We start from the raw sequence: 24085 nt of genomic DNA, 5'->3' as shown, positions 1-24085 counted from the left end.
ACACTATTTTGCCTTTTTCTTTCCCCTCTTTCACTTTTGGGATGATAGCATTATCAGAACTTCCAGCTGCTCGGGGCTTGGTGTTTGCTAAACAGCCTCTTCCTCATCTTGAACCTCAGCCCCACGGCCTTGGCTGATAAGGGAAAGGAGAAAGACCCACTGGCTGCTCTTCGTGTCAGAGACATTATTGCACGTACTAAGGAGGGCGTTGGGTCTCCCAAACTAGGACCAGGCAAAGGGTATGTAAATACCTCACTGAAGTAATGAATCATTGTCCATGTATCTAACCATGCCCTGCAAGCAGCTACTACGGAGTCTTGTTGGTTTCTTGAAGTTTTATGTCCCTTTGTAACTCATCTTGATTCTCAAAAAGAATTTGTTTTCTTCAGTTTAGGAAAGCAGTCTCTTCACTCAATTTAATATATAAATATTATTTCCCCTTGAAATTGCATTGTATCCTCTCTGTTTCTGTAGGCATCAAGGGTTTGGTGTTCTCTCAGTGGTCTTAGCAAATCATGCTATCAAATTGCTGTCATCACTGTTTCAAGATCTGCAAGTGGAGGCATTGCACAAGGTATGTAGATAGCACGTACATTCTTGTGAAACATTTTGCCTTCTCCACTGAAACACGCTTTAAATGCTCTTTTTGATGCCGTCCTCCAGGGCTGGGAGAGCGATGGGCCGCCAGCAGTGCTGGATGTCATGGCTCAAAGCACATCCATCCAGAGAATTCAGCGCCTGATCGATTCTGTACCACTCACTAATCTGCTGCTGACTTTGCTGTCTACTTCCTACAGAAAGGTAGGAGCTGGTGTACAGCGAGCGAACTTCTGCGGCTGAGCCGCTTCTACCACGTGTCATCCGCATGGAAAGTTCTCCCTTTACAAACTGTGACTCTGCTGAGAAGAATTTAGAATTCTTCTTTCAGCAGCTCTCAACTTGGGCCTCTCTCTTTCCGTTTTTCAGAGCTGTAAATTTGATGAACTTGTTTTGGTAAAATTTTTCTGTAAGTTCAGTGATATGTGTGAGTTTAGGGAGAAGATAAAAAGCTGTATAGAAAATGTTATGTTAGAGCTGTTCCCCAAAGTGTTGCTTACAAGCTATTTGTCTCCAACCATCCGGTGTAATTTTTAGTACAACTTAAGTGGGAGGAACCTTGAAAAAACTGTTAATAAATTAGTTGAGGCAAATTTGCTAGAAGAAACTGAAAATGCGTTAGAAATTTACTCTTATTTTCAAATTCTTATCTTTCACAATCCTGAAATTTAACTTGTTCTGCTGTTCTTCCCAGGCTTGTGTCTTGCAGCGTCAGAGGAAGGGTTCCATGAGCAGTGACGCAAGTGCCTCCACTGATTCCAATACTTACTATGAGGACGATTTTAGCAGCACTGAGGAGGACAGCAGCCAAGGTAAGCGAGTTTGCAGCAAGCAACTTAAGTCAGGATTTTACGCTGTCTTTCAGACTTACTGGAAACCTGGCTACAGGGCTGTTGTCTTCTTAGACTGGAATGGCATGTAATGCTGAAAATATGAAACAGTTTGTAAGATCTGTTTGGCAGAAGTAATGCTGACTGTACTCTTTTATGTAAACTGAAGCCTGAGCGGCTGGGATTTGGCAGCATTTGCTTAGGAGGAGACTGGAAATAATTTCTCCTTGTAAATTCCTGCTGGACTTCTGTAAAAGTGCTTAGCCTTGTGATTTGGAAAGGAAAAACGAGGATAGCAGATGCCTTAACTCCGCTCACTGAAACTTTTACAGGCCTTTTCTAACCTGAGTAGTTTGCTTAAGGTGTTTGCTTGTAATAGAATGTTTGTTTTTCCTTCCTCCTGTGTTAGATGACGACAGTGAACCGATCCTTGGGCAGTGGTTTGAGGAGACGATCTCTCCGAGCAAAGAGAAGGTGGCCCCGCCGCCCCCACCTCCCCCACCGCCTTTGGAAAGCTCGCCCAGAGTGAAGAGCCCCAACAAACAGTCGGCCGGAGAGAACGGGAACATCCTGGCCAGCCGCAAAGATCCCGAATTGGTACGAGGTCTTCAGGCTTCGTGAGCTAATTGATGTGCTGTCGCGTGGTTTGCTTGTCAGCAGCTCGCCGTGTTGACAGACAGCGTGATAAATGTCAGGTATTTTAAGTACGTTGCTGATGGAGAATCAGTGACTGTCCTGACTTTGAATAGAGAAATGTTCTCTACTCGTCCCTCAGGTGGAATATCAGGGTATTTGTTACTGTTAGGGAAGCCAAGACTGAGTTTAATATCTATTTGGGTTACAGAGGGAGAAGGGAAAACGAGGGCAAAACTATAAGCGAAATGACTTGCTGCTAGAATACTTTTAGCTCTAACTCTGCTGGGTAAAGACAAAAATAAATACTGCAGTTGAGAAGTCAGAGATTTGCAGCCTTTTCAGGGAATTGTAAAATTGGTCCAGATATAGAACATGGAGTGCAGTGGGCTGGATTGTGATGAGTAAATCTGTACCCCGCTGCCAGGGGTGGAGTTACGTGACTTGATTTATTTTGCTGGCAGTTTTGGTTTTATTTAATGTTGTCTTACAGTCCCCCTGCTTTTGTTGCTTCTGTAGTGTGTTTTCTTTTTTCTTTTCAGTTTTTAAGCCTAGCTTCAAACATTTTGAACTTCATCACTTCTTCCATGCTGAACTCCAGGAATAACTTCATTCGCAACTACTTGAGCGTCTCTCTTTCGGAGCAGCACATGGCTACACTAGCTAGCATCATCAAAGAGGTGGATAAGGACGGGCTCAAGGGTGAGTGAGCACAACATCTCCATTACAGACCACACACTGTAGGATTTATAGGTGTCTGTTTTCCAAGTTTCATGTGGAAATTTAAAATGTAGGAGAGCAACGGTGCTAAAGTGGCTCGATCCCTGTCTTACAGGCACGTCGGATGAGGAGTTTGCTGCTGCGCTGTATCACTTCAACCATTCCTTGGTGACCTCAGACCTTCAGTCCCCTGCCTTGCAGGTAAGTCTGTGATTGAATGTGTAATTAAAATGAAGTGTCGATGTGTGTTAATGTCTTTACACGGATGCTCCGCAGCTTGAGTACTGCATTGATGATTCCATTTGGCCCTAGAGTATATTATTTTGCAAATAGAGCCTGCAATATTTTCGATCCAACAAGCTGGATGACCTTTGCAGTCATCCAGTTTAAACATCCTGCAGAGTGTAAACTTAGTGTCCAGAGCTCAAATTAATCCACTGAACTTCGAAGGCGATGAAAGCTGAAAAGGAAATGTGGTTGTATATTTTGTTTTGGAGGGTTGCCTTTGCGCACGCATTGATCAAGAGGGATTCCTGCAGATTTGCTTTGCTATCAGAACTGATGCCAAAAGGCCTTAGAATTCTCTCCGAAGAGAATCAAATTAATCCTTTTGCTTTCATGTGTGAACTTTGTAGCCTCTGGGTTTCTCTGCTAGATCATGGCCTGACCCGACTTAACACTATTGAGCAGAGGTTATAAATCTGCTTACCAATCAGTGAATTCAATTCCTGTATTTTTTGTTTACTGTTTTCTAGTGTATTTAAAATACTCTGCTTGCTTGGTTGATGTTTCTTGTAGCAGGTTTGTTTTTTTTTTTTAAGCAGTTAGACTTTCTCAGAAATCGGTTGTCTTCTTGTATTTGAGAAGAATCAAGCATTACTGTGATCAGTCAAAGGGGTCTTCTTCCAGATTCTTAGATACTGAACGTAGCAGCGTACTCTCTTGCTGTGATACGTAGCAGCATCTCTCTTGCTGTGATATTGCAGTAAACGAGCAGAGCTCATTAATGCCATTTTTTCTGCATTGGCATTGAAGTTGAAAGTCAGTTTTAGGTGACAAAGTGACAGCAAAGCATCCCTCAGCTATGCCATATATTTGAGATAGGAGAGATATTGCTGTGTGAACAAGCTCTGCAAGCCCTAACATTTATCATTATCAATATGTTCAGATCGTGCTTTCAATTAAAGCATCAGACAGGACTTGCCTCTTTTCACAGATTGTCAGGGATTGGAAGGGACCTCGAAAGCTCATCCAGTCCAACCCCCCTGCTGGAGCAGGAACACCCAGCTGAGGTTACACAGGAATCAACAAGTCTGTGTTTTGTTCCAGAACACGCTTCTCCAGCAGCTGGGAGTCGCCCCATTTTCTGAAGGTCCGTGGCCTCTCTACATCCATCCTCAAAGTCTGTCGGTGCTTTCGCGACTTCTCCTGATTTGGCAGCATAAAGCCACTACCCAGGGAGATCCTGACGTTCCAGAATGCCTTAAAGTTTGGGAAAGGTGAGATAATTCCAATGCACGATGTGGTGAATAATTTATGAAATTGCCAGTATTAGAAGAATAAGCACAAAAATATAATTATGAAAATGTGTCTGTGACCTCTAGTTAAGGAGATTTTAAAGAGAAATCTAAACAAGGAGAAAAGTGAACATTGTGAACTTGATGAACTTCCTCTCCTGCCAGGTTTGTGGGCACACTGAAGCAAAACGCCTTGCAGGGGACTCTTCCCAGTGACACCGAAGATCTGAATGTTGAACATCTCCAGCTGCTGCTACTTATTTTTCACAATTTCTCTGAGAGGGGCCGCAGATCTATCATGATGCTCTGTATCCAGACAATTGTGGAGCTGACGGCGAACATGGATACCCAGCAGTGTTCTGTGCCGCTTATCGTGGCGCGTCTGCTCTTGGTGTTTGACTACCTGCTCCATCAGTATTCCAAGGCCCCCATGTACCTATTTGAACAGGTGAGATTTTGAGATCATATTCTGTAACTACTGTCCTAATAAAGCCTGGTAAAGACAGGATGAATGCCCCACCTGTCTTGCAAAATCTCGAGTATTTGGGGATTTAGGCACCATTTCACAAATACCGTGTACGCCGTGTCCTTGCTTTAGCTTTTCATTGTTGAGGTTTTTGGTGCTGTTCTCATTAATGGGATGTTAGTTTTTTGTGTGTGTCGTTTTCAGTTGTTGGAAACTTGACCTTTGATTTAAACTGCTCACTCCAGAATAAAAATCATCAAGTAGGGTCCAGGGCTTCCCTCAGAAACTGGGAATGATTTTGTCTTAGCGACAGAGTTGTCTGTATTTTATGGTTCTTTTTCTGTTGGGGGTGGTACTTTTTCCCTCTGCCTCTTAATGACAAGGATGCCATGGGTGGTTCTTTGTTTTTTAATTTAGGTGCAATATAATTTGCTGACCCCACCCCTTGGCTGGGTGAGTGGATCCCAGGACAGTAGCAGACGAATGTCTGTCCCACTTTATCATGGGTTTAAAGAAGTGGAAGAAAACTGGGCCAAACACTGTTCATCAGGTAAGAGAGAAAATTGTAGGCATAGATACAGTGGATAAAAATGCACATAATGCAAAGAAAGTTTAATGGAAAAAAATTATTTTTGGCTACAAATAATTCAAAATAAGTGTGTATTTATTATGCAAGGATTGTATGAGTAGGAAAACCTTGGCTGTGTGTACCATAGGTTAAAATTACATACAATGTGTTGTGGAGCGAGCTTAGTAGAATCTGGTGTTAGTCTTCAAATGTGAAAGGTTGTGGGGATGGAGGAGGGGGGATGACACATTAATGACTAATTAAAACTGTCACTTTAAACATTATTTTCTGTCCTTATGCTCCAGACACAGCTCCACAGCCCAGATTCTACTGCATCCTGTCTCTAGAAGCTTCTGAGGATGATCTGAACCGTCTTGATAGCGCGGTACGAGGATTTCTGTTTGAAAGACCTTTCCGTAAGCCTTGAGGGCCGAGTTCATTTGACGAGTGCCCGGGAAAGTAGACAAGACTTGATGAAGCAGTTAGAGCAAAAGTTTCATTTTGCGTGGTTTTGGTCTGTGGGTATTCTGAATATTTACAAGAAGACCTTGGCTGTATATAAACGTGGAGCTGTGCAATTTGCAACACGCCCATCCTGACTTATCATCTCTCGCAGGTTTGTGAGGTCCTGTTCTCTAGGACTATGAAGTATGATGAGCTTTACACGGCCCTGACTTCACTGCTTGCGGCTGGGTCACAGTTCGATACACTCAGGAGGAAGGAGAACAAAAACGTCACTGCGCTGGTAAGGCTGTGTTGCTGTCATGTTGTCTATGTTGAGGAACAACAAGTTTTCAAACTAAGTATTTTTGAGCAAAGTATTCTTGACAGCCATTGGACGAATGGGGAGGTGAAAAATCCCATGGCTAATGGTAGTGTTTCACATCTCATATGAGTCTCTAATTCATAAAATGTTTTAGACTTACTGTATGTCCCTGTTAATACCAGGAGGTCTGGCTAGAGTATAGTGAAGATGAAAATAATCTGTGTAATCTTTCGTTTTTTCTTTTCTCTCTCCTCTTTGTTGCATAATTTGTTGTGTAATATGACAGAAACCCAGTCAAGTATGTGTTCATCTCATTTGGCACATCTACAGGAGTCCCTGATGAGATAATTTCAGTAGCTGTAGTGATTGACTCTCCAATCTTTCTTTATTAATTTGTCCAACTGTACTTTTGTTCAGGAAGCCTGTGCACTTCAGTACTACTTCTTAATACTCTGGCGGATATTAGGGATTTTGCCTCCATCCAAAAACTACATGAATCAGTTGGCCACAAACACACCCGAGATGAGTGAATGTGATATTTTACACACGTTGCGCTGGTCTTCCCGTCTGCGAATCGCATCTTATGTCACATGGATCAAGGTACAGCCTCATCTTTATCAGGTTGTTTTGTAATGTTGTTGATGGCAACAATCACGGAATCAACTGGGTTGGAAAAGGCCTCAGAGATCATCACGTCCAACCCTTGGTCCAACTCCAGTTCTTAACCCAGCAGAGAGTGCACTTGTCCAAGCCATGGGCTACAAGCTTTTGCAGGAGTATATTATGGGAGACAGTGTCAAAAGCTTTGCTGAAGTCTAGATAGACCACATCTGCAGCTTTCCCCTCATCCACCAGGTGGGTCACCTGATCATAAAAGGAGATCAGTTTGCTCAGACGGGACCTGCCCCTCCTAAACCCATGCTGGCTGGGTCTGATCCCTTGTCCATCCTGCAGGTGCTGTGTGATTCTATTCAGGATGATCTGCTCCATAACCCTGCCAGGCACCGAGGTCAGGCTGACAGGCCTGGAGTTGCCAGGGTCAGCTTTGCAGCCTTTTTTGTGGATTGCGGTAACATTTGCCAATTTCCAGTCGTATGGGACCTCCCCAGTGAGCCAGGACTGTTGGGAGATGATGGAGAGCGGCTTGGCGAGCTCTTCTGCCAGCTCCCTCATCACCCTAGGATGGATCCTGTCTGGTCCCATAGACTTGTGAGGATCCAGATGGCTCAGGAAGTCACCAGCTATTTCCTCCTGGAACACAAGGGGGCTATGTGGCTTCATATCTCTGTCAACCACCTCCAGAGGCCAGTTGTCCTGAGGGCCACCTGTCTTACTGGTAAAAACCGAGGCAAAGTAGATATCAAGTACCTCAGCTTTCTCCTCATCTTTGTTAACTACATTTCCCTCAAAGTCCAACAGAGAATGGAGGTTTTCCTTGCCCCTCCTTTCGTTATTAATGTATTTAAAGAAGGACTTTTTATTATCCCTAACAGAATTGGCCAAATTAACTTCAAATTGCATTTTTGTTTCCCTGATTTTTTTTTTCTGCATGATCTAGCTATTTTCATAAATTCTTCATAAGTAGCCAGCCCTTTTTTCCACAGTTAGTAAACTCTATTTTTATTTCTGATTTCCTTCAGAATCTCCCTGTTTAGCCAAGCCGGTCAGTCTCTTGTTCTGTGCTGGCTGCATGTGGGATTTGTTACGTGGTGAGAAATGGGAACTTGTGTCTGTGTTTTCTGAAGTGTTCTCACCTCGTAATTGGCGGAGTGGTTAATTATACAGCACTTTTTAAGTGTGGCGGGTCTTTTTTTGGCATCTGTAGGATCACCTTACGAAGCAAGGCATGAAAGCTGACCATGCTGCTTCTCTCATTGAATTGGCCTCCAGCAAGTGCAGCTCGGTGAAGTACGATGTGGAAATAGCAGAGGAATACTTTGCTCGACAGGTAAGCCGGTGTGAATGTAATTGTGCAGGTGGGGCTTCTGTTTGTGTGGAATGATTTGCACTTACTGTTGCATCCCTTTGCTTTTTCAGATATCTTCTTTCTGTAGTGTTGATTGCACAACTATTCTCCAGCTACACGAAGTTCCCAGTTTACAATCCATTTACACCCTCGATGCTGCAATTTCCAAGATCCAGGTTTCTCTGGATGAGCACTTTTCCAAGCTCGCTGCAGAAACTGATCCACACAAGTCTTCAGAGATAACCAAAAACCTCCTGCCTGCTACGCTGCAGCTTATTGACACTTACGCTACATTCACCAGGTACAGTCCTTAGGATTGCTAGTGGGAATACAGTTTTTTTATGTGTGTAGAGCTTTCTTCGCATTTTGTTTGTTGTTTTCTTAGAGGTAGGTGCATTTTTTTTCATAGTCCAGTAGAATTATTCTACTGTATGTCCTCCAGAGTGTCTGTTGTTTTAAAAGAAGAATAAAAAGTAGCTTCTCAAGCCATGTATGTGAAGTTGTTGTTTCTAAGTAGCCTCCTTGTCTGATCTTTTAAGTCTTGCTTGCAAAACCAGCTTTTCCTATGACGATAAAACCTCCTCTTACTGCTCTCTAGGACAGGGCTACTTAAGGTTATTTCACTGAGATAATATTGAGGCTGTTAGACCATCAAGAAAGAGCGAGGGTTTCATTCTTACATTAAGAGTCTGAAGTCTCCTAAACTCTCATTAGAACCTAAGTAGAAAAAAGCACAAGTCTATCAGTATTTTCTTTTGAGTGGGTGCTTCTCCTGGTAAGTAGCTTGAAGGAGATAAAAGCCCAGAACTCCTTTAGTGGTATAACACGAACTATGGGGCAGAACTTTGCTTTCTTATCTGTCACTATATTGACAGCTAAGACGTATTTACTCCTGAAATGCAGATCTGTTTCCTGAAATAAATCCTTTCCATCCTGAATGCAGATCTTACTTACTACGGAGCCTCTCTGAAGAGGGCTCTGCTGAAAACAAACCCTCTGAAGAGAAGCTACGAGGTTATGCTGCTGTCCTGGCCATTGGATCCAGCCGTTGCAAGTCTAATACTCTAGGTGAGTATTATTATTAATACTCTAGGTGAGCTGTATGCTGGCTGTTGTGTTCTGGAGCATTTTGTTCAAACGAGTGCATTGTGCTGTCAGCAGCAGACTAGGAAATCTTTCCCTTTAGTGTCCTAACAGCTGAAAAAAGTTGGGCAAACCTTGAAAAACCAGCAATCGTCTGGGCTTATCTGGCTTATTGAAATGCTTTTGGAACCATGTTTGTGTTCCAGTGGCATGACGTAGTAAGGGGCATTATGAAATGTTGATATGTTGAAGACTGCGGTGAATTAGTATTTTTGCCATGCTTTCTGTTGCTTTAATGAAGAAGCTGGGAAGCCCTTGCAAACTTATTGGTAATTTTGACTTGTAGAAAAATTTGAAACTAGCCCTCAGAAGAATTACAGCTCAGCTTAGCTACAGTTGTGTCTTGATCTAATGATCTAGTTCTAAACAGTGTTGGCGAAGCGTTCTTGTTTTCAATAGGACCCATGAAATTACTCAGTGACTTATGATTCCACATTAATCGCAGGTCCGGCGCTTGTTCAGAACTTGCCATCAGCTGTGCAAACTTTATGTGAATCGTGGAACAACATTCACACAAATGAGTTTCCAAACATTGGCTCGTGGGTGAGTCCAGCCTCGCAGGTCGATCTGGTGGGCCCATCACTTGCTGTGCACGGCAGGCAGCGCGTCTTTCTTTAAAACTGTTCTGATGTTTGTGTTTTTCTCTCAATCCTTAGCGCAACGCCTTTGCCAATGACACGATCCCTGCAGAAAGCTACATCAGCGCGGTTCAGGCCGCCCACCTGGGTACCCTGTGCAGCCAGAGTTTACCCCTTGCAGCTTCCCTCAAGCACACCCTGCTCTCCCTGGTCAGACTCACTGGGGATCTCATTGTGTAAGTGGTGGGGTTTATGGTATGTTCTCGCTGTATAAATCTGTCTGCTCTCCTGGGCTGCCATCCGGTGTTGTGTGACTTCTGATTTCTCCAATAAGGGTGTTCTCTGATACGTCATACGGGGAATTAACGTGGTTGCTTTTCAGTCTTCATCAGACTGTTGGGGTGCAACACGTGAACTGGATCTGTATTTTGAACTCAGCCTTTAATGGAGTTACTTAGTGTACGCTTCTAAATTAATGAAAAATAGCCTTCCTGTCTCGATCTGCTGTATTTAAAAGTCCCTGAGAGAAACTGTTAGTCCTTTTGGTCAAATAGGGACTTGAAGAAACTGGGATATAAACTGAGACCATATGGATCTAATTAATTCATCTGTGTTTTTTCATCTATGTGATGTTATTAAAACATAAGGAAAAAGTGAAAGGAAAGAACTTCTTTCCAAGGACTTACTTTTAAGATATTCTGAAACAAAACAAATAGTTATTGCCACTGCAGACAAGTCCAAAAGCTTTAATATGTGATAGCGTGACTGTCTGGGAAAATGTAACTGTATATATGCAAAAGTAACATGTGGAGAGTTTTCCAAATGAGAACAAGTTTTCTGAGGCAAAAAATGCCTGGGTCAGTGTCTTTATCCTGGCTTTCTGAAAAGGGTTTTTATCACAGACTTGATCCAGACTTGTGCCTTGCTCGTGTGACTTCTGATCGATCCAGTAAGCGTGTTCTCTGATAGATCATACACACTATTAACTTATTTTCTTTTCCAGCTGGTCAGATGATTTGAACCCGCCACAGGTGATTCATTCCCTATTGCCCCTCCTTTTGGAGACCAGCACAGAGAGCGTGGCAGAGATAAGCAGCAACTCCCTAGAGAGGATCTTGGGCCCTGCGGAATCAGATGAATTCCTGGCGCGTGTTTACGAGAAGCTGATCACAGGATGCTATAACATACTGGCCCATCACTCGGATCCAAACAGGTAACGCGCTGCATGGCTCGGACTTTAATCATCTCTTGTCACTCCAGATAGAGCATATGTATTTCTGGACTTTTTTTTAATTTAAGCAAATAGAAAATTATGTAAATACAAGCACAAAATCAAAGCTGAAGATGCCGACCTAACTTGCTTTATATTCCTTTGTTCTTGCTGTTTTATAAGGATAGCTAATCCCTGCTTTATCATAGCAAACTAGCCACATTTGTGCTTCCCACCCCTTCCTCTCTGTGTGCCGTTCGATGCACAGATATAGATTCTACCCCTCTGAAACATAAAACCATTAAGCATGATGATCTTGCATCTTTTTAACACGGATCCTCTCTGGGTGGAAGGTGCTCAGAGATCTACTGCGTCTTCTGGGAGAGAATGGAAACGTAATTGGATTTGACTTGCAGGGTGCTTTGTGGAGCGGGGATGAACACAGTAGAGAATGGGGAGGACTAACACTAAAAGAGACTTGAGGTGTAAAAAGAGCAGCCGTTTAGAGGCATTTGTAATGTGACAAGTCCGAAAAGTCTAGGTTATTTTTGATCTCTGACTGTGTGTAACTTGCCTGCAGCAACATGTGCTGCTTTTTTTCTGAATGCTTCTTGGATTTGTTGGTGTTCATCAATTATTTTTCACCTGTCTCTTGGAAGGAGAGCTGCTCTCTCAGCTAGTGGAAAGTTGATTAGAATTGTATGAGCAAAACTGATCACTTCTTGGCTCTTGGAATTGTTAGAATTGTTCTCATACGTTGTTTTTAATACATGTCTTTTGATGCTCAGTGGCCTGGATGAGTCCATCTTGGAGGAGTGTTTGCAACATCTGGAGAAGCAGCTGGAGAGCAGCCAGGCCCGCAAAGCCATGGAGGAATTCTTCTCAGAAAGGTGAACTCAACCTCAAAGTTGTAGGCCACAGACTTTATTTCACTTCCTTTTTCTCTTAGCTTGTCACTGTCAACACCTCAGTGACGTTAATGCCAGTCCTCATAGTGGGGAATCTTGCAAGATGATTGTTTTATCAAAGCATGATAAGGAGGTTTTAGAGAGACACTGATCTGCAAGGCAGTTGCAAAATCCCAAGTTCTCTCAGTGCTTCCTTGGGGCAATAGGTTGATAGTTTTAAGGGTGTTGGCCTGGCTTAGAATTATGAAGATAAATTGTGATGGAAACAGCATAAGACAACAACAATATCCCAAAGAGCTGTGAGGGTGCACTGGAGGAAAGTTTTTTCTCTGTTAGAAAGCTGACCATTGTCTGGTTTTGCTCTACTTGTTCAACAGTTCAAAGTTGAACCAGTCTGATGGCTGTACTTCATTAACATGGAAAGGGAAAAAGGGGCAAGAAAATATTGAATTTTGGTTTGGAAGCCAGTACAGGCCCTTTTGTGACTCAACATGTGGATGGTACTACTACGGAGCTACTCCAGAGCTCACGAGATTTACCCGTTTTAGTCTGAGCTCGGAGTTTGCTGTTTGTCTGAAAGCAGTTTCGGGGGCTTGGCTGCTGAGCAGTGTTAATACAAACTATTGCCAATCTGAAATGTGAGGGCAGATGTAACTCTGAGTGAAAAAAAGGAATGGGTTTGCCTTTTACAAAGCTGACTTTAATTTCTCTCCTCCATGTAGTGGAGAACTGGTCCAGATCATGATGGCAACAGCCAATGAAAACCTCTCAGCGAAGTTCTGTAACAGGGTGCTGAAATTCTTCACCAAGCTCTTCCAGCTGAGTAAGTTGTTGAATCTTTTCTGTCCTGCCTTTGTCCACATTTTATACTGTTCTGGTATTAGACTGTGATATGAAGATGCTTGAAAGAAAAGCTGTAAGAGGAAGTGGAATGACAGCTTCACGCTTTTGATGGAAAACCATCTCCAAACACGTTCATTGTAGCATCTGGCACTCACTAGTGGTTTTCTCCACCAGCTGAGAAGAGTCCCAACCCCAGCCTCCTGCGCCTCTGCGGCTCTTTGGCTCAGCTGGCCTGCGTGGAGCCTGTCCGGCTGCAGGCCTGGTTAACCAGGATGACCATGTCCCCACCCAAAGATTCAGATCAGCTGGATATCGTGCAAGAGAACAGGCAACTGCTGCAACTCTTGACAACTTACATTGTTCGGGAAAACAGGTAAAGTACAGCAGTTGTTTCTTTTGTCTGCTGTTTGTTCCTTTTGTTCTCTAGATGTGCAAGTTGCTGGTGGCTTCTTGGTGGCAGCTCAAATGAAGTGATGGGCATGGCAGCATTGCCTTGTCAGTGCTCTTGCGTTCCGGGGCTTCGCGGTGTTTCAGCGGGTGCTGTGCCGCATCTGAAACTTTCTTCTTTTTGATTATTAGCCAAGTCGGAGAAGGCGTGTGCACTGTTCTGCTGAGCACCCTGATCCCGATGGCCACGGAAATGTTGGCCAATGGTGACGGCACGGGCTTTCCTGAGCTGATGGTCGTGATGGCGACTTTGGCCAGTGCAGGACAGGGTGCAGGACACCTCCAGCTTCATGGTGCTGCTGTCGATTGGCTCGGCAGATGGTAAGAGCAAACCATATGCTAATCTTTGTTCATTTGCATTGCTTAGACTGTTTTTTGTTTTGTTCCTGGTAATTTGGGGACAGAAATTGATGTTTACTGATACACACTTATTTTTCAGTTTGTTGTTTGGAATATAGAGTGTCTGAGAGAGGCTGATCTGTGTCCCCCCATTTAAAACAACCACGTGTTGTCATTGTCTTCGCCTCTTGATGGTTTGATTACTGCACTTATAAGTTTCCTGTTGCTAATCTAAAGCTGACTGAATGCTTGAAGCTGTTGGTGAGAATTAAGTTTGCAATGATCTCCACTGTTCTATGTTACAGCAAGAAGTACCTGTCTCAAAAGAACGTGGTAGAAAAAATGAACGCAAATGTCATGCAAGGGAAGGTAAGACACGTGACTGTTGCTTAACTTGCAAAAATGTGGGAGTTTTAAAGCAATTTGGTCAAGGGGCTGTTATATTTTCTTGCCTTGCAGCAGTTATTATGGGATCTAAGTATTGCCTCTCATTTTCATTCATCTCTACGTTACAGCATGTGACTATCCTGGAGTGTACGTGCCATATTGTCTCTTACCTGGCCGATGTCACTAACGCGCTGAGCCAGACCCAAGGCCAAGGACCCAGCCACCTTTCTGTGGATGGAGAGGAACGGGCTATCGAGGTGGATTCAGACTGGGTGGAAGAGCTGGCAGTGGAGGAGGAAGACTCGCAGGCTGAAGATTCGGTAGGCAATAGTCACAGTTAATGCTGCCAATGAGATGTAGATTAATTTTGCAGCTTCCAACTCAGAATTACTCACTTCTAAATTAAGATTTTGTTCTTATTGTTGTTTATTCCTAATGTGAGACCGAGTGAAGAACCCCAGTTGTCAGATCTGGGATAGGATATCTGTCATCCTGATGTACATTTTTTGACTTTGTCAACAAAAGTTGAAAGTTTTTTGGGGTTTTTTAGAAAACAAAAAAATGGAGTAATGGTTTGTTCCTACTGGCTTGTTTGTGAAATAACTAGATTTTATATCAACAAGCAACTTCTATTAGGTTTTTAAGTGCTGTCGGGTGGAGGAAAAAACCTGTTATTAATGCATTCTTTAAAATTTCTCATCCCGATATATTTGTTATTGTTTTCTTTTTCTTGATTCACTCCTTTGAGTTGCTATAAAATGTCACCACGTGGTTTGATTCCAGCTGCCGCCTTTTAGCTAGGTGCTGCTATAACTTGCTATTCTTCAGATGTGCATTTTGTGTCTGAGGAATGTGTTCTGTGCCGTGTGCCTCTACCGTAGCGATAACACCTTTCCAAAACAACTTTCTTCTTGACAGGATGAAGATTCCCTTTGTAATAAACTCTGTACCTTCACCATCACACAGAAAGAATTCATGAATCAACACTGGTAAGTATCTCAGACTTGTGTTCTGAGATTCAGCCTATTATTTCTGGCCATTGAGAAGCAAACAGATGCAGCCTCTGGGCCTTCCTGACGCCCTGTATTTTATAACTCATCTTGTTTTGTGCAGGTATCACTGTCACACTTGCAAGATGGTTGATGGGGTTGGTGTTTGCACAGTTTGTGCGAAAGTTTGTCACAAGGATCATGAGATCTCATATGCCAAATACGGATCGTTCTTCTGTGACTGTGGAGCCAAGGAAGACGGCAGTTGCCTGGTAAAGCGTCTTCATGTCAACATACCAGCTGGGATTTCTTGAGTGATTTCTTGAGTGATTTCTTTTGCAGAGGTTTCTGTTCTGCAGTAAGTTACGTCGTGATAATTTACTTTTTTTGCACTAAATAAGTGCATTGGCAAATCTCTGCCTTAGTGACTCCTGGGATTCCACCCCCCTTTACAGAACTGGCAAATGTAACTTCATCTTAAATATGAAAGTTTTTCTAATACTTGGGTGGAAAGCGGTGTGCAGTATACTGTTACTATATCTCTTTAAAATCACATTTTATGAGAATTGCACTTTGTTTCTTCAAAATTACATTAATCTTGCTGCTATTACAATCTGTATTCATTTCGTCAGTGGTCAAATTGAGTTCGGTTTGGGCTTTTAGCATTTTTCTGTTGTTCCAGGCTTTGGTGAAGAGAACTCCCAGCAGTGGTATGAGCTCTACCATGAAAGAATCCGCCTTCCAGAGCGAGCCCCGAGTGCCCGAGAGCGTCATTCGGCACGCGAGCACCTCCCCTGCGGAGAAAGCCAAGGTCACCATCAGCGAGGGGAAGGGCCCTGATGAAGAAAAACCCAAGAAGAGCAGCCTGTGTAGAAATGTTGAGGGCTGTCGAGAGGAATTGCAGTCCCAGGTATCGTTATCAGCTGGCTATTAAAAGGCACATGGGTTATGCTGAGGATCTTGGCCGGACTGTGTTGGTTATCAGCCAAGTTGCTTGATTTTTTTATACTCTTTATGATAAGAGGGATTGTGAAAGTGGTATCAAGCTATAAAAACCAGTTGACATGGAGCTGTTGTGTGGAATCCCAACAGGAACATCATGTGCCTCACTTGCTGCATCTGTTTCTTGCAGGCCAACTTCTCCTTTGCACCTTTGGTGCTGGAGATGCTGAATTTCCTGATGGATGCGATTCAGATCAACTTCCAGCAAGCCTCAGCCATGGGGAGCAGCAGCCGTGCGCAGCAAGCTCTCCATGAGCTGCACACCTTGGACAAGTCAGTGGAAATGACGGATCAGTTGATGGTACGACACTCACAATTGGATTACGGGTGGGTGTGATCGCTTTTAAACATAAAAATTCCAGCGGTAGACTTTTGTCTTCTTTTCCTAATGACTCAGGTCCCAACTCTTGGCTCTCAAGAAGGCGCTTTTGAGAACGTCCGTATGAACTACAGCGGGGACCAGGGCCAGACGATCCGGCAGCTGATCAGCGCTCACGTGCTGAGGCGGGTGGCGATGTGTGTCCTGTCGTCCCCGCACGGCCGCCGGCAGCACCTGGCTGTCAGTCACGAGAAGGGCAAGGTGGGTTTTCTGGCTCTGTAGCAAAAATTGGAATGTAAAGGAAAATGAAACGGCCTTAGAGCACTGAGAAACAAGGAGAATGTGATTTGTTCTGCCTGTTCTGAGGTTTGGATCTTCTGTAAAGTATTGCATAGCTCAGAAAAACCTCCCGTTCTTCAGGGAAGAGACTTCTTGCAGCAGAAACAGTGAAAACTGCACGTCATCGAGCTGAAATGGAAACGCCTTTGTCCCCGCAGTCGTAAAGCTGGGTAACCAAGCTGATTTTGTCCTGCAGATTACAGTCCTTCAGCTCTCGGCGTTGCTGAAACAAGCCGATTCCAGCAAAAGAAAACTGACCCTAACTCGCCTGGCATCTGCGCCCGTTCCATTCACGGTGCTGAGCCTGACCGGCAATCCCTGCAAGGAGGACTACCTGGCCGTGTGCGGACTGAAGGTACGCGCCTCGCAAACCACCTCCAGGCAGCTGAAACCTTGACCCAAGCCCCGCTGTGTTTCTTGCGCCTGAGGAGCCGGTGCCAAAGCTCTGTCACCAGTTCTAGCTCATGGAACACTTGCCTCAGAATAGTTCTTAGTGTATTCAGGCCAATTTTACTTGAAGACAGAGTCAAGGTTTAGTCATGTGAAACTTAGAATTAGTCTGTAAAAATGAGGGTTTTGTAGCGATGACTTGTTTTTTTAATGTTCTCCCAAATTTAGATTCAACTTTCACAGTGCAGAATGCACAAATCTATTATTTCACTAGAAAACAGTTGGACTCTATGTGGTTTTGGCTTGGGTTTGGGGTTTTCTTTACAAACTCTCATGTCATTCATCTATAATGCAGAAATTTTAGATTCTTTCTGTATGAATCACTGTTGGCACTGGGAGGAATGCTGGTTTTTAACTCAGTTCTTGGCTTGAAATGTTGATAAACAACATTTTGTTCTAACATTTGACACTTTTTTTGTTTTTCCTCATTACTCCAGGACTGCCACGTCTTGACATTCAGCAGCTCTGGATCAGTCTCTGATCATTTGGTCCTTCATCCCCAATTAGCCACTGGTAATTTCATCATTAAAGCTGTGTGGCTGCCAGGATCCCAAACAGAGCTCGCTATAGTGACTGCAGACTTTGTGAAGGTGAGTTTGCTCATGAGCTGTTGACAATCTGTCTTCTTTCGTATATTAGAGCCTGGACCTTTGTGGAAGTGCACGCAGAAGAATATTATCATATTCTTAGTTAGAAATTAATTGGAAATTTGTGGTGTTTGTGTACTGTTGCCATAAGAAACAGCAAAACCAAAGAACCTCAAAGAGAAAAAATATGAAGTGTAACATCTAATTCCTTGTCTCAACTCTTGTCCATTTGCAATGATTTCCGTTGCAGTAGTTAATTATTTCCTTGATGCTTCCCACAGATCTACGATCTCTCTGTGGATGCCTTGAGCCCAACTTTCTATTTCCTTCTGCCAAGTTCCAAAATCAGGGACGTCACTTTCCTTTTCAACGAGGAGGGGAAGAACATCATCGTGATCATGTCCTCCGCTGGCTACATCTACACACAGCTCATGGAAGAGGCGAGCAGCGCCCAGCACGGACCGTTCTACGTCACCAACGTGCTTGAAGTCAATCACGAGGACTTGAAGGTACTGCTGACTTTCGTGTAGTATGGGCTGCAGCGGCTTTTGTGTCTGACATTTGAAGGCAGAAGTTTCAATCATCTCGCCATTCCTCTAAAGAGAGAAATATCCTTGCAGTGAAAATGGGACGAAGTGAAAATTAAACCCCCTGATCCTTTCATCTAGAAAATGGAATATGTTTTCCGTGGCTGGCTCTGAAGTCATGCCCAGCAGGATTTCCCAGCAGGATGATGCCTTCCAAGCAGTGCTGTTCTCAGAGCAGGGCACTCCAAAGGTGCACTAACCAAAAAGGATTAGTTTAACAACCTTTGCTGGGGCAGCAGAGGTGGAGTGAGCCTTGATTTCTGGTCAACAGCAGCTCTGTAGTCTTGGAGGTGACTTTTGAAATCTGTCTGCATTTTACTCAGTGTTTTTTACCCCAGCCTGCTCCAAAACAGGGGAATAGATGAGAAGGCGGCCTGCAGGAAAGCTCTTTTATGAGCTGGGAACATGGGGAGTGCTCCATGTGAGATTCATACAGCGTTCACGCACACGGATGCGGTAGCTGAGGGCTCTACCAACAGCCTACGGGGCTGCAGCCTCAGCATCCCCTGCAAAAGCCTTTGAAGTATCTGATGGATGAGTTCACCAAGGAGTTGAGCTTAGAAAATTGTCACTTAGGGCTGCGTTCCCTCACTGGCGCGGAGGAGGCAGGGGAGAGGCTCTCGGAATAATTCCATCAGGAGAAATTTAAAAGCCCGACAGGGTGTTTTGGTGGATGTTTGTTTATCTGAGATGTCACTTTTTTCTCTCTGCTCCCCCAGGACAGTAATGGCCAGGTGGCAGGAGGTGGGGTGTCAGTGTATTACTCCCATGTGCTGCAGATGTTGTTCTTCAGTTACTGTCAAGGCAAATCCTTTGCAGCCACCATCAGCCGGGCCAATTTGGAAGTGCAGCGGCTGTTCCCAATTAACATAAAGAGGTGAGGCTCAGGTGGAAGACTCCCCTGGAGTTTTCATTTCTATTTATTATTAATAAATATTACTGATTATTCTTAACATCGCAGCTTGGAATGGCCAAAGCTCATGGTGAAGATCCCCTTTTTGACTGACGATTTCTTGCTACTTGTCATTGTGCTTCTGCCCCGATTGCAGAATGATTTTAAAAGCAAAGCCGGCTGTTTCGGCAGTGGGGCATATGTGCATATCCCAGCAGAAAGGTGCCTTCAGAGCAGTCTTGCTGCACAGTACGGAGCTGCTCCTGGTGCAGCAGCTGGAACGGATGGGATTACCCACCCTCACGGAGGCTGCGGAGCAGGAAGCCTTTGTTTCTTTTCGCCACCAGTACTGCAGTGGACCTTGCATATTGTGCATTATTCAGCCTTATTTTCAGGCTCCCTTGAGGGAAACCAAGCTCTTATGTTATGAATGCGGCAAGAAGAAAATCAGTCATCGGTTCTGACAGGCAGAGCTGGGCATTTAGGCCACAGACTCTTCACTGGCCTGACACAATGCCACTGTTGTGAGTTGGCTCTGGAGAAGGGTTGGACTCCAAGAGCTCCTTAGTCCCAGTTGAGTTTGGTTTAGCCTTTTTGCAGCTTTTTTTTTTCCACTAAGTGGAGTCACACAGATTCTCCCACATTGGCTTTTGCTTAGTGCCGCTGGGTGCGTTGGAACACGGAACTGTGCATCTGTTCAGATTAAAAGATAGCTCAAAGTTATTTTAAAATTACTCCCTTGGCTTTGGGCATGACGTGTTACTAAGTCAGTGTCTTTCCTCGAGTTTCCATGGTGGAGATCACTCAAGTGACTCTCAGCTTTCTTGCCTATAAACCAGGCACTGGTGAGTGTTCCTTGCTGTTCATTAATGCAAGTGCTTTGAATTCCTGCTGAGGACAAAGCTTTAACTGATTTGAACTTCTTAAATTCATGTCATTCTGCCCTTCGTCTCTTGCAGTTCAAATGGTGGGAGTAAGACTTCACCAGCGCTATGCCAGTGGTCTGAGGTGATGAACCACCCTGGCCTGGTGTGCTGTGTTCAACAAACCACGGGTGTCCCGCTGGTGGTGATGGTCAAGCCGGACACCTTTCTCATCCAGGAGATTAAAACCTTGCCAGCCAAAGCAAAGGTTAGTCATCATTTTCTCTATTTTTCGGCCCTTTGTTCCATCAGCAAAATCTCCAGCGTTTTTAATGCAAAGAGAGCAGCACTTGCCAGGTCCTTTCCTTAACCTGCAGCGCTCGCCTTTGCAGATTCAGGACATGGTGGCCATCCGTCACACAGCCTGCAACGAGCAGCAGAGGACCACTATGATCCTTCTGTGCGAAGATGGCAGCCTGAGGATCTACATGGCCAACGTAGAGAATACGTCCTACTGGCTCCAGCCTTCTCTTCAGCCCAGCAGCGTCATCAGCATCATGAAGCCCGTTCGCAAGCGCAAGGCAGCTGCTATCAGTAAGGAAATCCTCAGACGTATCGTGTGTAAGGGAGCAGTGGCAAACGTGGGTGCAAAGATTGATCAGCATCGTGTAGATACTTAAGACATTCACTTTTGGCAATTACTGCTTCACCTCAGGGCTTAGTACCGGCTAAGTCTGGCTAAAATGTTTCCATAGAAATTTCCCATAATATTCCAGAATATTACCTAAAAATATGTAGCTATTTGGTTCATATGGGCATTTCCAAAGGAGGCAAGCTCATTCTGTAGCTTTTTTTCCCTATAGCTTTGCCTATTTAGAATGTATTTGGTCAAAACCATCTCTCTTCCCTTTTTAGCAACTCGCACATCCAGCCAAGTGAACTTCCCTATTGACTTCTTCGAACACAACCAGCAGCTCACAGATGTAGAGTTTGGAGGCAACGACCTGCTCCAGGTTTACAACATTCAGCAGATAAAGCACCGGCTCAATTCCACTGGCATGTATGTGGCCAACACGAAGGTAAATGAGGCTTTGGGGATGCTGTTGGGCTTCTGGGTGAAGTTGATGTCCAAATTGACAGCTTACCCTTTCTTTACAAGTCTTCGTTGTTCAAATGACCCTGTACAAATCCCGTGATACTGTTAGATAAACAGTAGAGACACCTGTTTGCAGAGATCAGATTCTTAGCATAGCGGTGAATTTTTGACTTCACCTTTCTGAGCTGTGATTTGCCTTCTGCAGCCTGGTGGTTTCACCATCGAAGTGACCAACAATAACAGCACCATGGTGATGACAGGCATGCGGATCCAGATTGGCACACAAGCCATCGAGAGAGCGCCCTCGTACCTGGAGATCTTTGGCCGCACCATGCAGCTGAACATGACCAGGGCTCGTTGGTTTGACTTCCCTTTCACTCGCGAGGAAGCCTTGCAGGCTGACAAAAAACTGACCATTTTTGGTAAGTCTCTGTTCATTGTTTGCTTTGACTTACCTGTTTTTCTGGGGTAGGTCGAAGCTACTACACTTCACCTTTAATAGGGAGTGTCTCCAAAATCTGTTTGGCCTGACTACAGAAACAGTTCGAGGGGCGAAACCGGAATGTTTAATAACTTTATTTATGGCCCAGTTTTTTGGTGCAATGGATGAATGTGCTCCATGATTTTGCGTTGAGGTAACAGGAGGAAGGTGGTCTTAAAAAGCAGATGGAGCTGCCAGAGTGGGTGCACATTAACGATGCAGTGTAGTCGTTATCCTGACCTTACAAAGCTGTGCTTGTTTTTATTGCAAAGAAAAAAAAAATTGTTAGTTTTTAAGAAATTTCTCTCATCGCTGCAGTTGGGGCTTCTGTGGATCCTGCTGGAGTCACGATGGTGGATTCCATAAAAATTTATGGCAAAACCAAAGAACAGTTCGGGTGGCCTGATGAGCCCCCCGAGGATTTCCCATCTGCTTCAGTGAGCAACGTGTGTCCCCCAAACCTGAACCAAGGGAATGGCACCGGGGACACGGAGTCGGCTGCGCCTGCCGCGGCCAGCGGGACTGTCCTGGAGAGGTATTTCTGCCGTTTCTCTTCCATTTCTTCTCAAAAATGAGCAGTTGCTCTAGAATGGACCTGGGCATGCTTGTGTGCCTTTCTCAATGAGTTGTTCTCACAGCCATACAGAACAACTGAAAATGTAGTGATTATCCTCAAACGAGGGCTTTATGCTCGCTCTTGATTTACGCGATAGGGTAGATGGATAGATCCATGTGCATGCTTCATTTCGTTAAGTTCATTTGTTCCAGCAGTCTCGAAGAGCTAAAAGAGGTTTCTGCCTTTGTGGTACGTTTTCTCATTTCAAGCTGGCCCTTTTTTGTTCTCCAGAGCTCACAAAGTTCAGGCCTTTCTGAGGTTTAAGTTCAGTTTTAAGGAGGAGTTGGTGTGACCCGCTTTAGGCGAGTGGTTCCCACCAATTTATCTTACAGCCCATAGATCTCAGGCTTAAAAAGGACAAAGGAGAAAGTGTTAGTTCCCTCCACCCAAAACCCCTTTGAGAGTCAAACCGTAAGGGTGAGCTGAGCATGTATGTAGCAGATGAGAACTTTTTACTGTCCCATCTTGAGGTTGTAGAAAGCCTGGCAAGCTACAAGGATAGGAGGGAAACAGAAAAAAATGAGCATTTTAAGGGATACGCTGCTTGACTGTGAGTAAATGGTGGTTAATTCTGTATTAGTGACATTCTCAGGTAACGGTCTGGGGCATGAAGTGGCCGTTATGTCCCGCTGAAGCACCCGTTTGGCCATCTTTTAACATTTTGTCTAATAGTTCTGCTGAATTTCTCTTTTTCCCCTTTCTCTGCTGTGACATCTCCACAAGGTGTCCCTCTCTGTGCAGACATGCAGCCTGCTTTGCCAAAGCTATGGGATTATATTCTAAAAGCTCAGAATTGATGATTCTTTTTCTTTTCACTTACGTGTTACGGAATGCAGCGTGGTTACCTTAGAAAGGGCCTCTTGAGTAGGAGCAGCTATCGGCAGGCGAGAGGCAGTTTTCCCTCCAGAAGTTTGGTGTCTCTTCTTCAAATTTAACCTTCAGTGGTGCTTCAAGCGATGCACTTGGCTTCTTTGCACTAGGTGGCTTGGGTCTCCTGCATTTATTTTGCTATTAGGCAAGTGTCTGCTGCCTACATAGAAAGAACCATGCTTAGATTTACTGTATATAGCGCTCTTCAGCTTCCTGATTTCCCTGTTTAATTTGCCTTTTGCTTAGAATGTGTTCTAGGGAGATTTTCTGTGAGCTTTACACATTATTATTATTTTTTTTTCCTTTTTCTTTGCTCCCCCAAAGTTCTGAAACTGAGTCCCTAACCACCCTGGACCGGTTAGTATGCCATCCTTTTCTCTGCACGAATGAGTGTGTGTCAGAGACACAGAACACATGATGTGGCTTTTGTTGACTGGGTTTTTTCGTTTGTTTGTTTTCCAAGTGCCATTCGCTTCTTTACATTCTGGTCATTGCATGGCAGATGGTTTAGCGAAATGTAAAGATGAGGCAGTTTGCAGACTTTTGCTGTATACAGTGCAACTGTTGCTTGTTTGACAGGCTCCTCTTTTCACTTTGTTCCCTCCTTGCGTCTTTTGATCCCACTTATTTCCCCTACTGGCTTTCTGGAGGGTGGCTGCGGGTGGGGGAATGTCATGTTATTTATCTCCATCAGACCAGACAATTGTTTCTTCTCCCTTGTATCCAACCCTACGCTGTTATTTCTCCCCTTAATGCTTTCTCTCCCCTCCTTTTTCCTGTATTCTCACACTGCTCCTTCTGCTGTGTCAGATGGCATTTCAGGTAGTTCTACCGCGAGGCATGAAGTGGTAGATTCGGGGGAGATTCGGCACTTTGCCGCGAGTTACAAATAAGGTTTTCCCTCGGGGCAAGCATTTTACTAGCCTGCCTTCCTGCTGTCAAACGCTTGGACTTTAGCATCTCTCGCTTGGGTCATACCCAGCGCTCTGAGTTAATTCTCCTCTGCAATATTTTGTGCTGAAACTCCAAATTGGAAAGAGCGACCTGTGTGAAAATAGCAAGCGAGTAGAATCTTG

General features: G+C 44.3%; 1 protein-coding gene across 3 annotated transcripts in view; it reads left to right on the top strand.

The window, feature by feature from the left end:
- The window catches only part of UBR4 (ubiquitin protein ligase E3 component n-recognin 4), a 74750-nt gene that overhangs the window by 8557 nt on the left and 42108 nt on the right, over positions 1-24085 (top strand). For 2 of the 3 annotated variants that reach the window (XM_082069546.1, XM_082069545.1), the window contains exons 11-50: positions 49-239; positions 475-574; positions 664-801; positions 1292-1409; positions 1837-2024; positions 2603-2762; positions 2896-2981; positions 4110-4279; positions 4463-4745; positions 5181-5313; positions 5637-5716; positions 5948-6076; positions 6515-6697; positions 7923-8045; positions 8135-8364; positions 9007-9131; positions 9652-9749; positions 9863-10020; positions 10788-10997; positions 11783-11884; positions 12625-12725; positions 12920-13118; positions 13325-13513; positions 13837-13900; positions 14047-14238; positions 14837-14907; positions 15032-15179; positions 15590-15817; positions 16040-16210; positions 16307-16489; positions 16764-16922; positions 17455-17607; positions 17886-18113; positions 18911-19068; positions 20043-20214; positions 20339-20540; positions 20862-21025; positions 21248-21464; positions 21842-22058; positions 23334-23366. In XM_082069546.1, the coding sequence (XP_081925672.1) occupies positions 49-239; positions 475-574; positions 664-801; positions 1292-1409; positions 1837-2024; positions 2603-2762; positions 2896-2981; positions 4110-4279; positions 4463-4745; positions 5181-5313; positions 5637-5716; positions 5948-6076; positions 6515-6697; positions 7923-8045; positions 8135-8364; positions 9007-9131; positions 9652-9749; positions 9863-10020; positions 10788-10997; positions 11783-11884; positions 12625-12725; positions 12920-13118; positions 13325-13513; positions 13837-13900; positions 14047-14238; positions 14837-14907; positions 15032-15179; positions 15590-15817; positions 16040-16210; positions 16307-16489; positions 16764-16922; positions 17455-17607; positions 17886-18113; positions 18911-19068; positions 20043-20214; positions 20339-20540; positions 20862-21025; positions 21248-21464; positions 21842-22058; positions 23334-23366 (6254 nt within the window). The remainder of the gene's footprint in view (positions 1-48; positions 240-474; positions 575-663; positions 802-1291; positions 1410-1836; positions 2025-2602; positions 2763-2895; positions 2982-4109; positions 4280-4462; positions 4746-5180; positions 5314-5636; positions 5717-5947; positions 6077-6514; positions 6698-7922; positions 8046-8134; positions 8365-9006; positions 9132-9651; positions 9750-9862; positions 10021-10787; positions 10998-11782; positions 11885-12624; positions 12726-12919; positions 13119-13324; positions 13514-13836; positions 13901-14046; positions 14239-14836; positions 14908-15031; positions 15180-15589; positions 15818-16039; positions 16211-16306; positions 16490-16763; positions 16923-17454; positions 17608-17885; positions 18114-18910; positions 19069-20042; positions 20215-20338; positions 20541-20861; positions 21026-21247; positions 21465-21841; positions 22059-23333; positions 23367-24085) is intronic. The other variant, XM_082069547.1, reaches the window with a different exon arrangement.

The sequence above is a fragment of the Streptopelia decaocto genome (genome assembly GCF_964273445.1).
Source record: "Streptopelia decaocto genome assembly, chromosome: 20".
Lineage (NCBI taxonomy): Eukaryota > Metazoa > Chordata > Aves > Columbiformes > Columbidae > Streptopelia > Streptopelia decaocto.
Note: the sequence above shows the minus strand (reverse complement) of the source record. Positions and strands in the feature narration are given on the sequence as shown.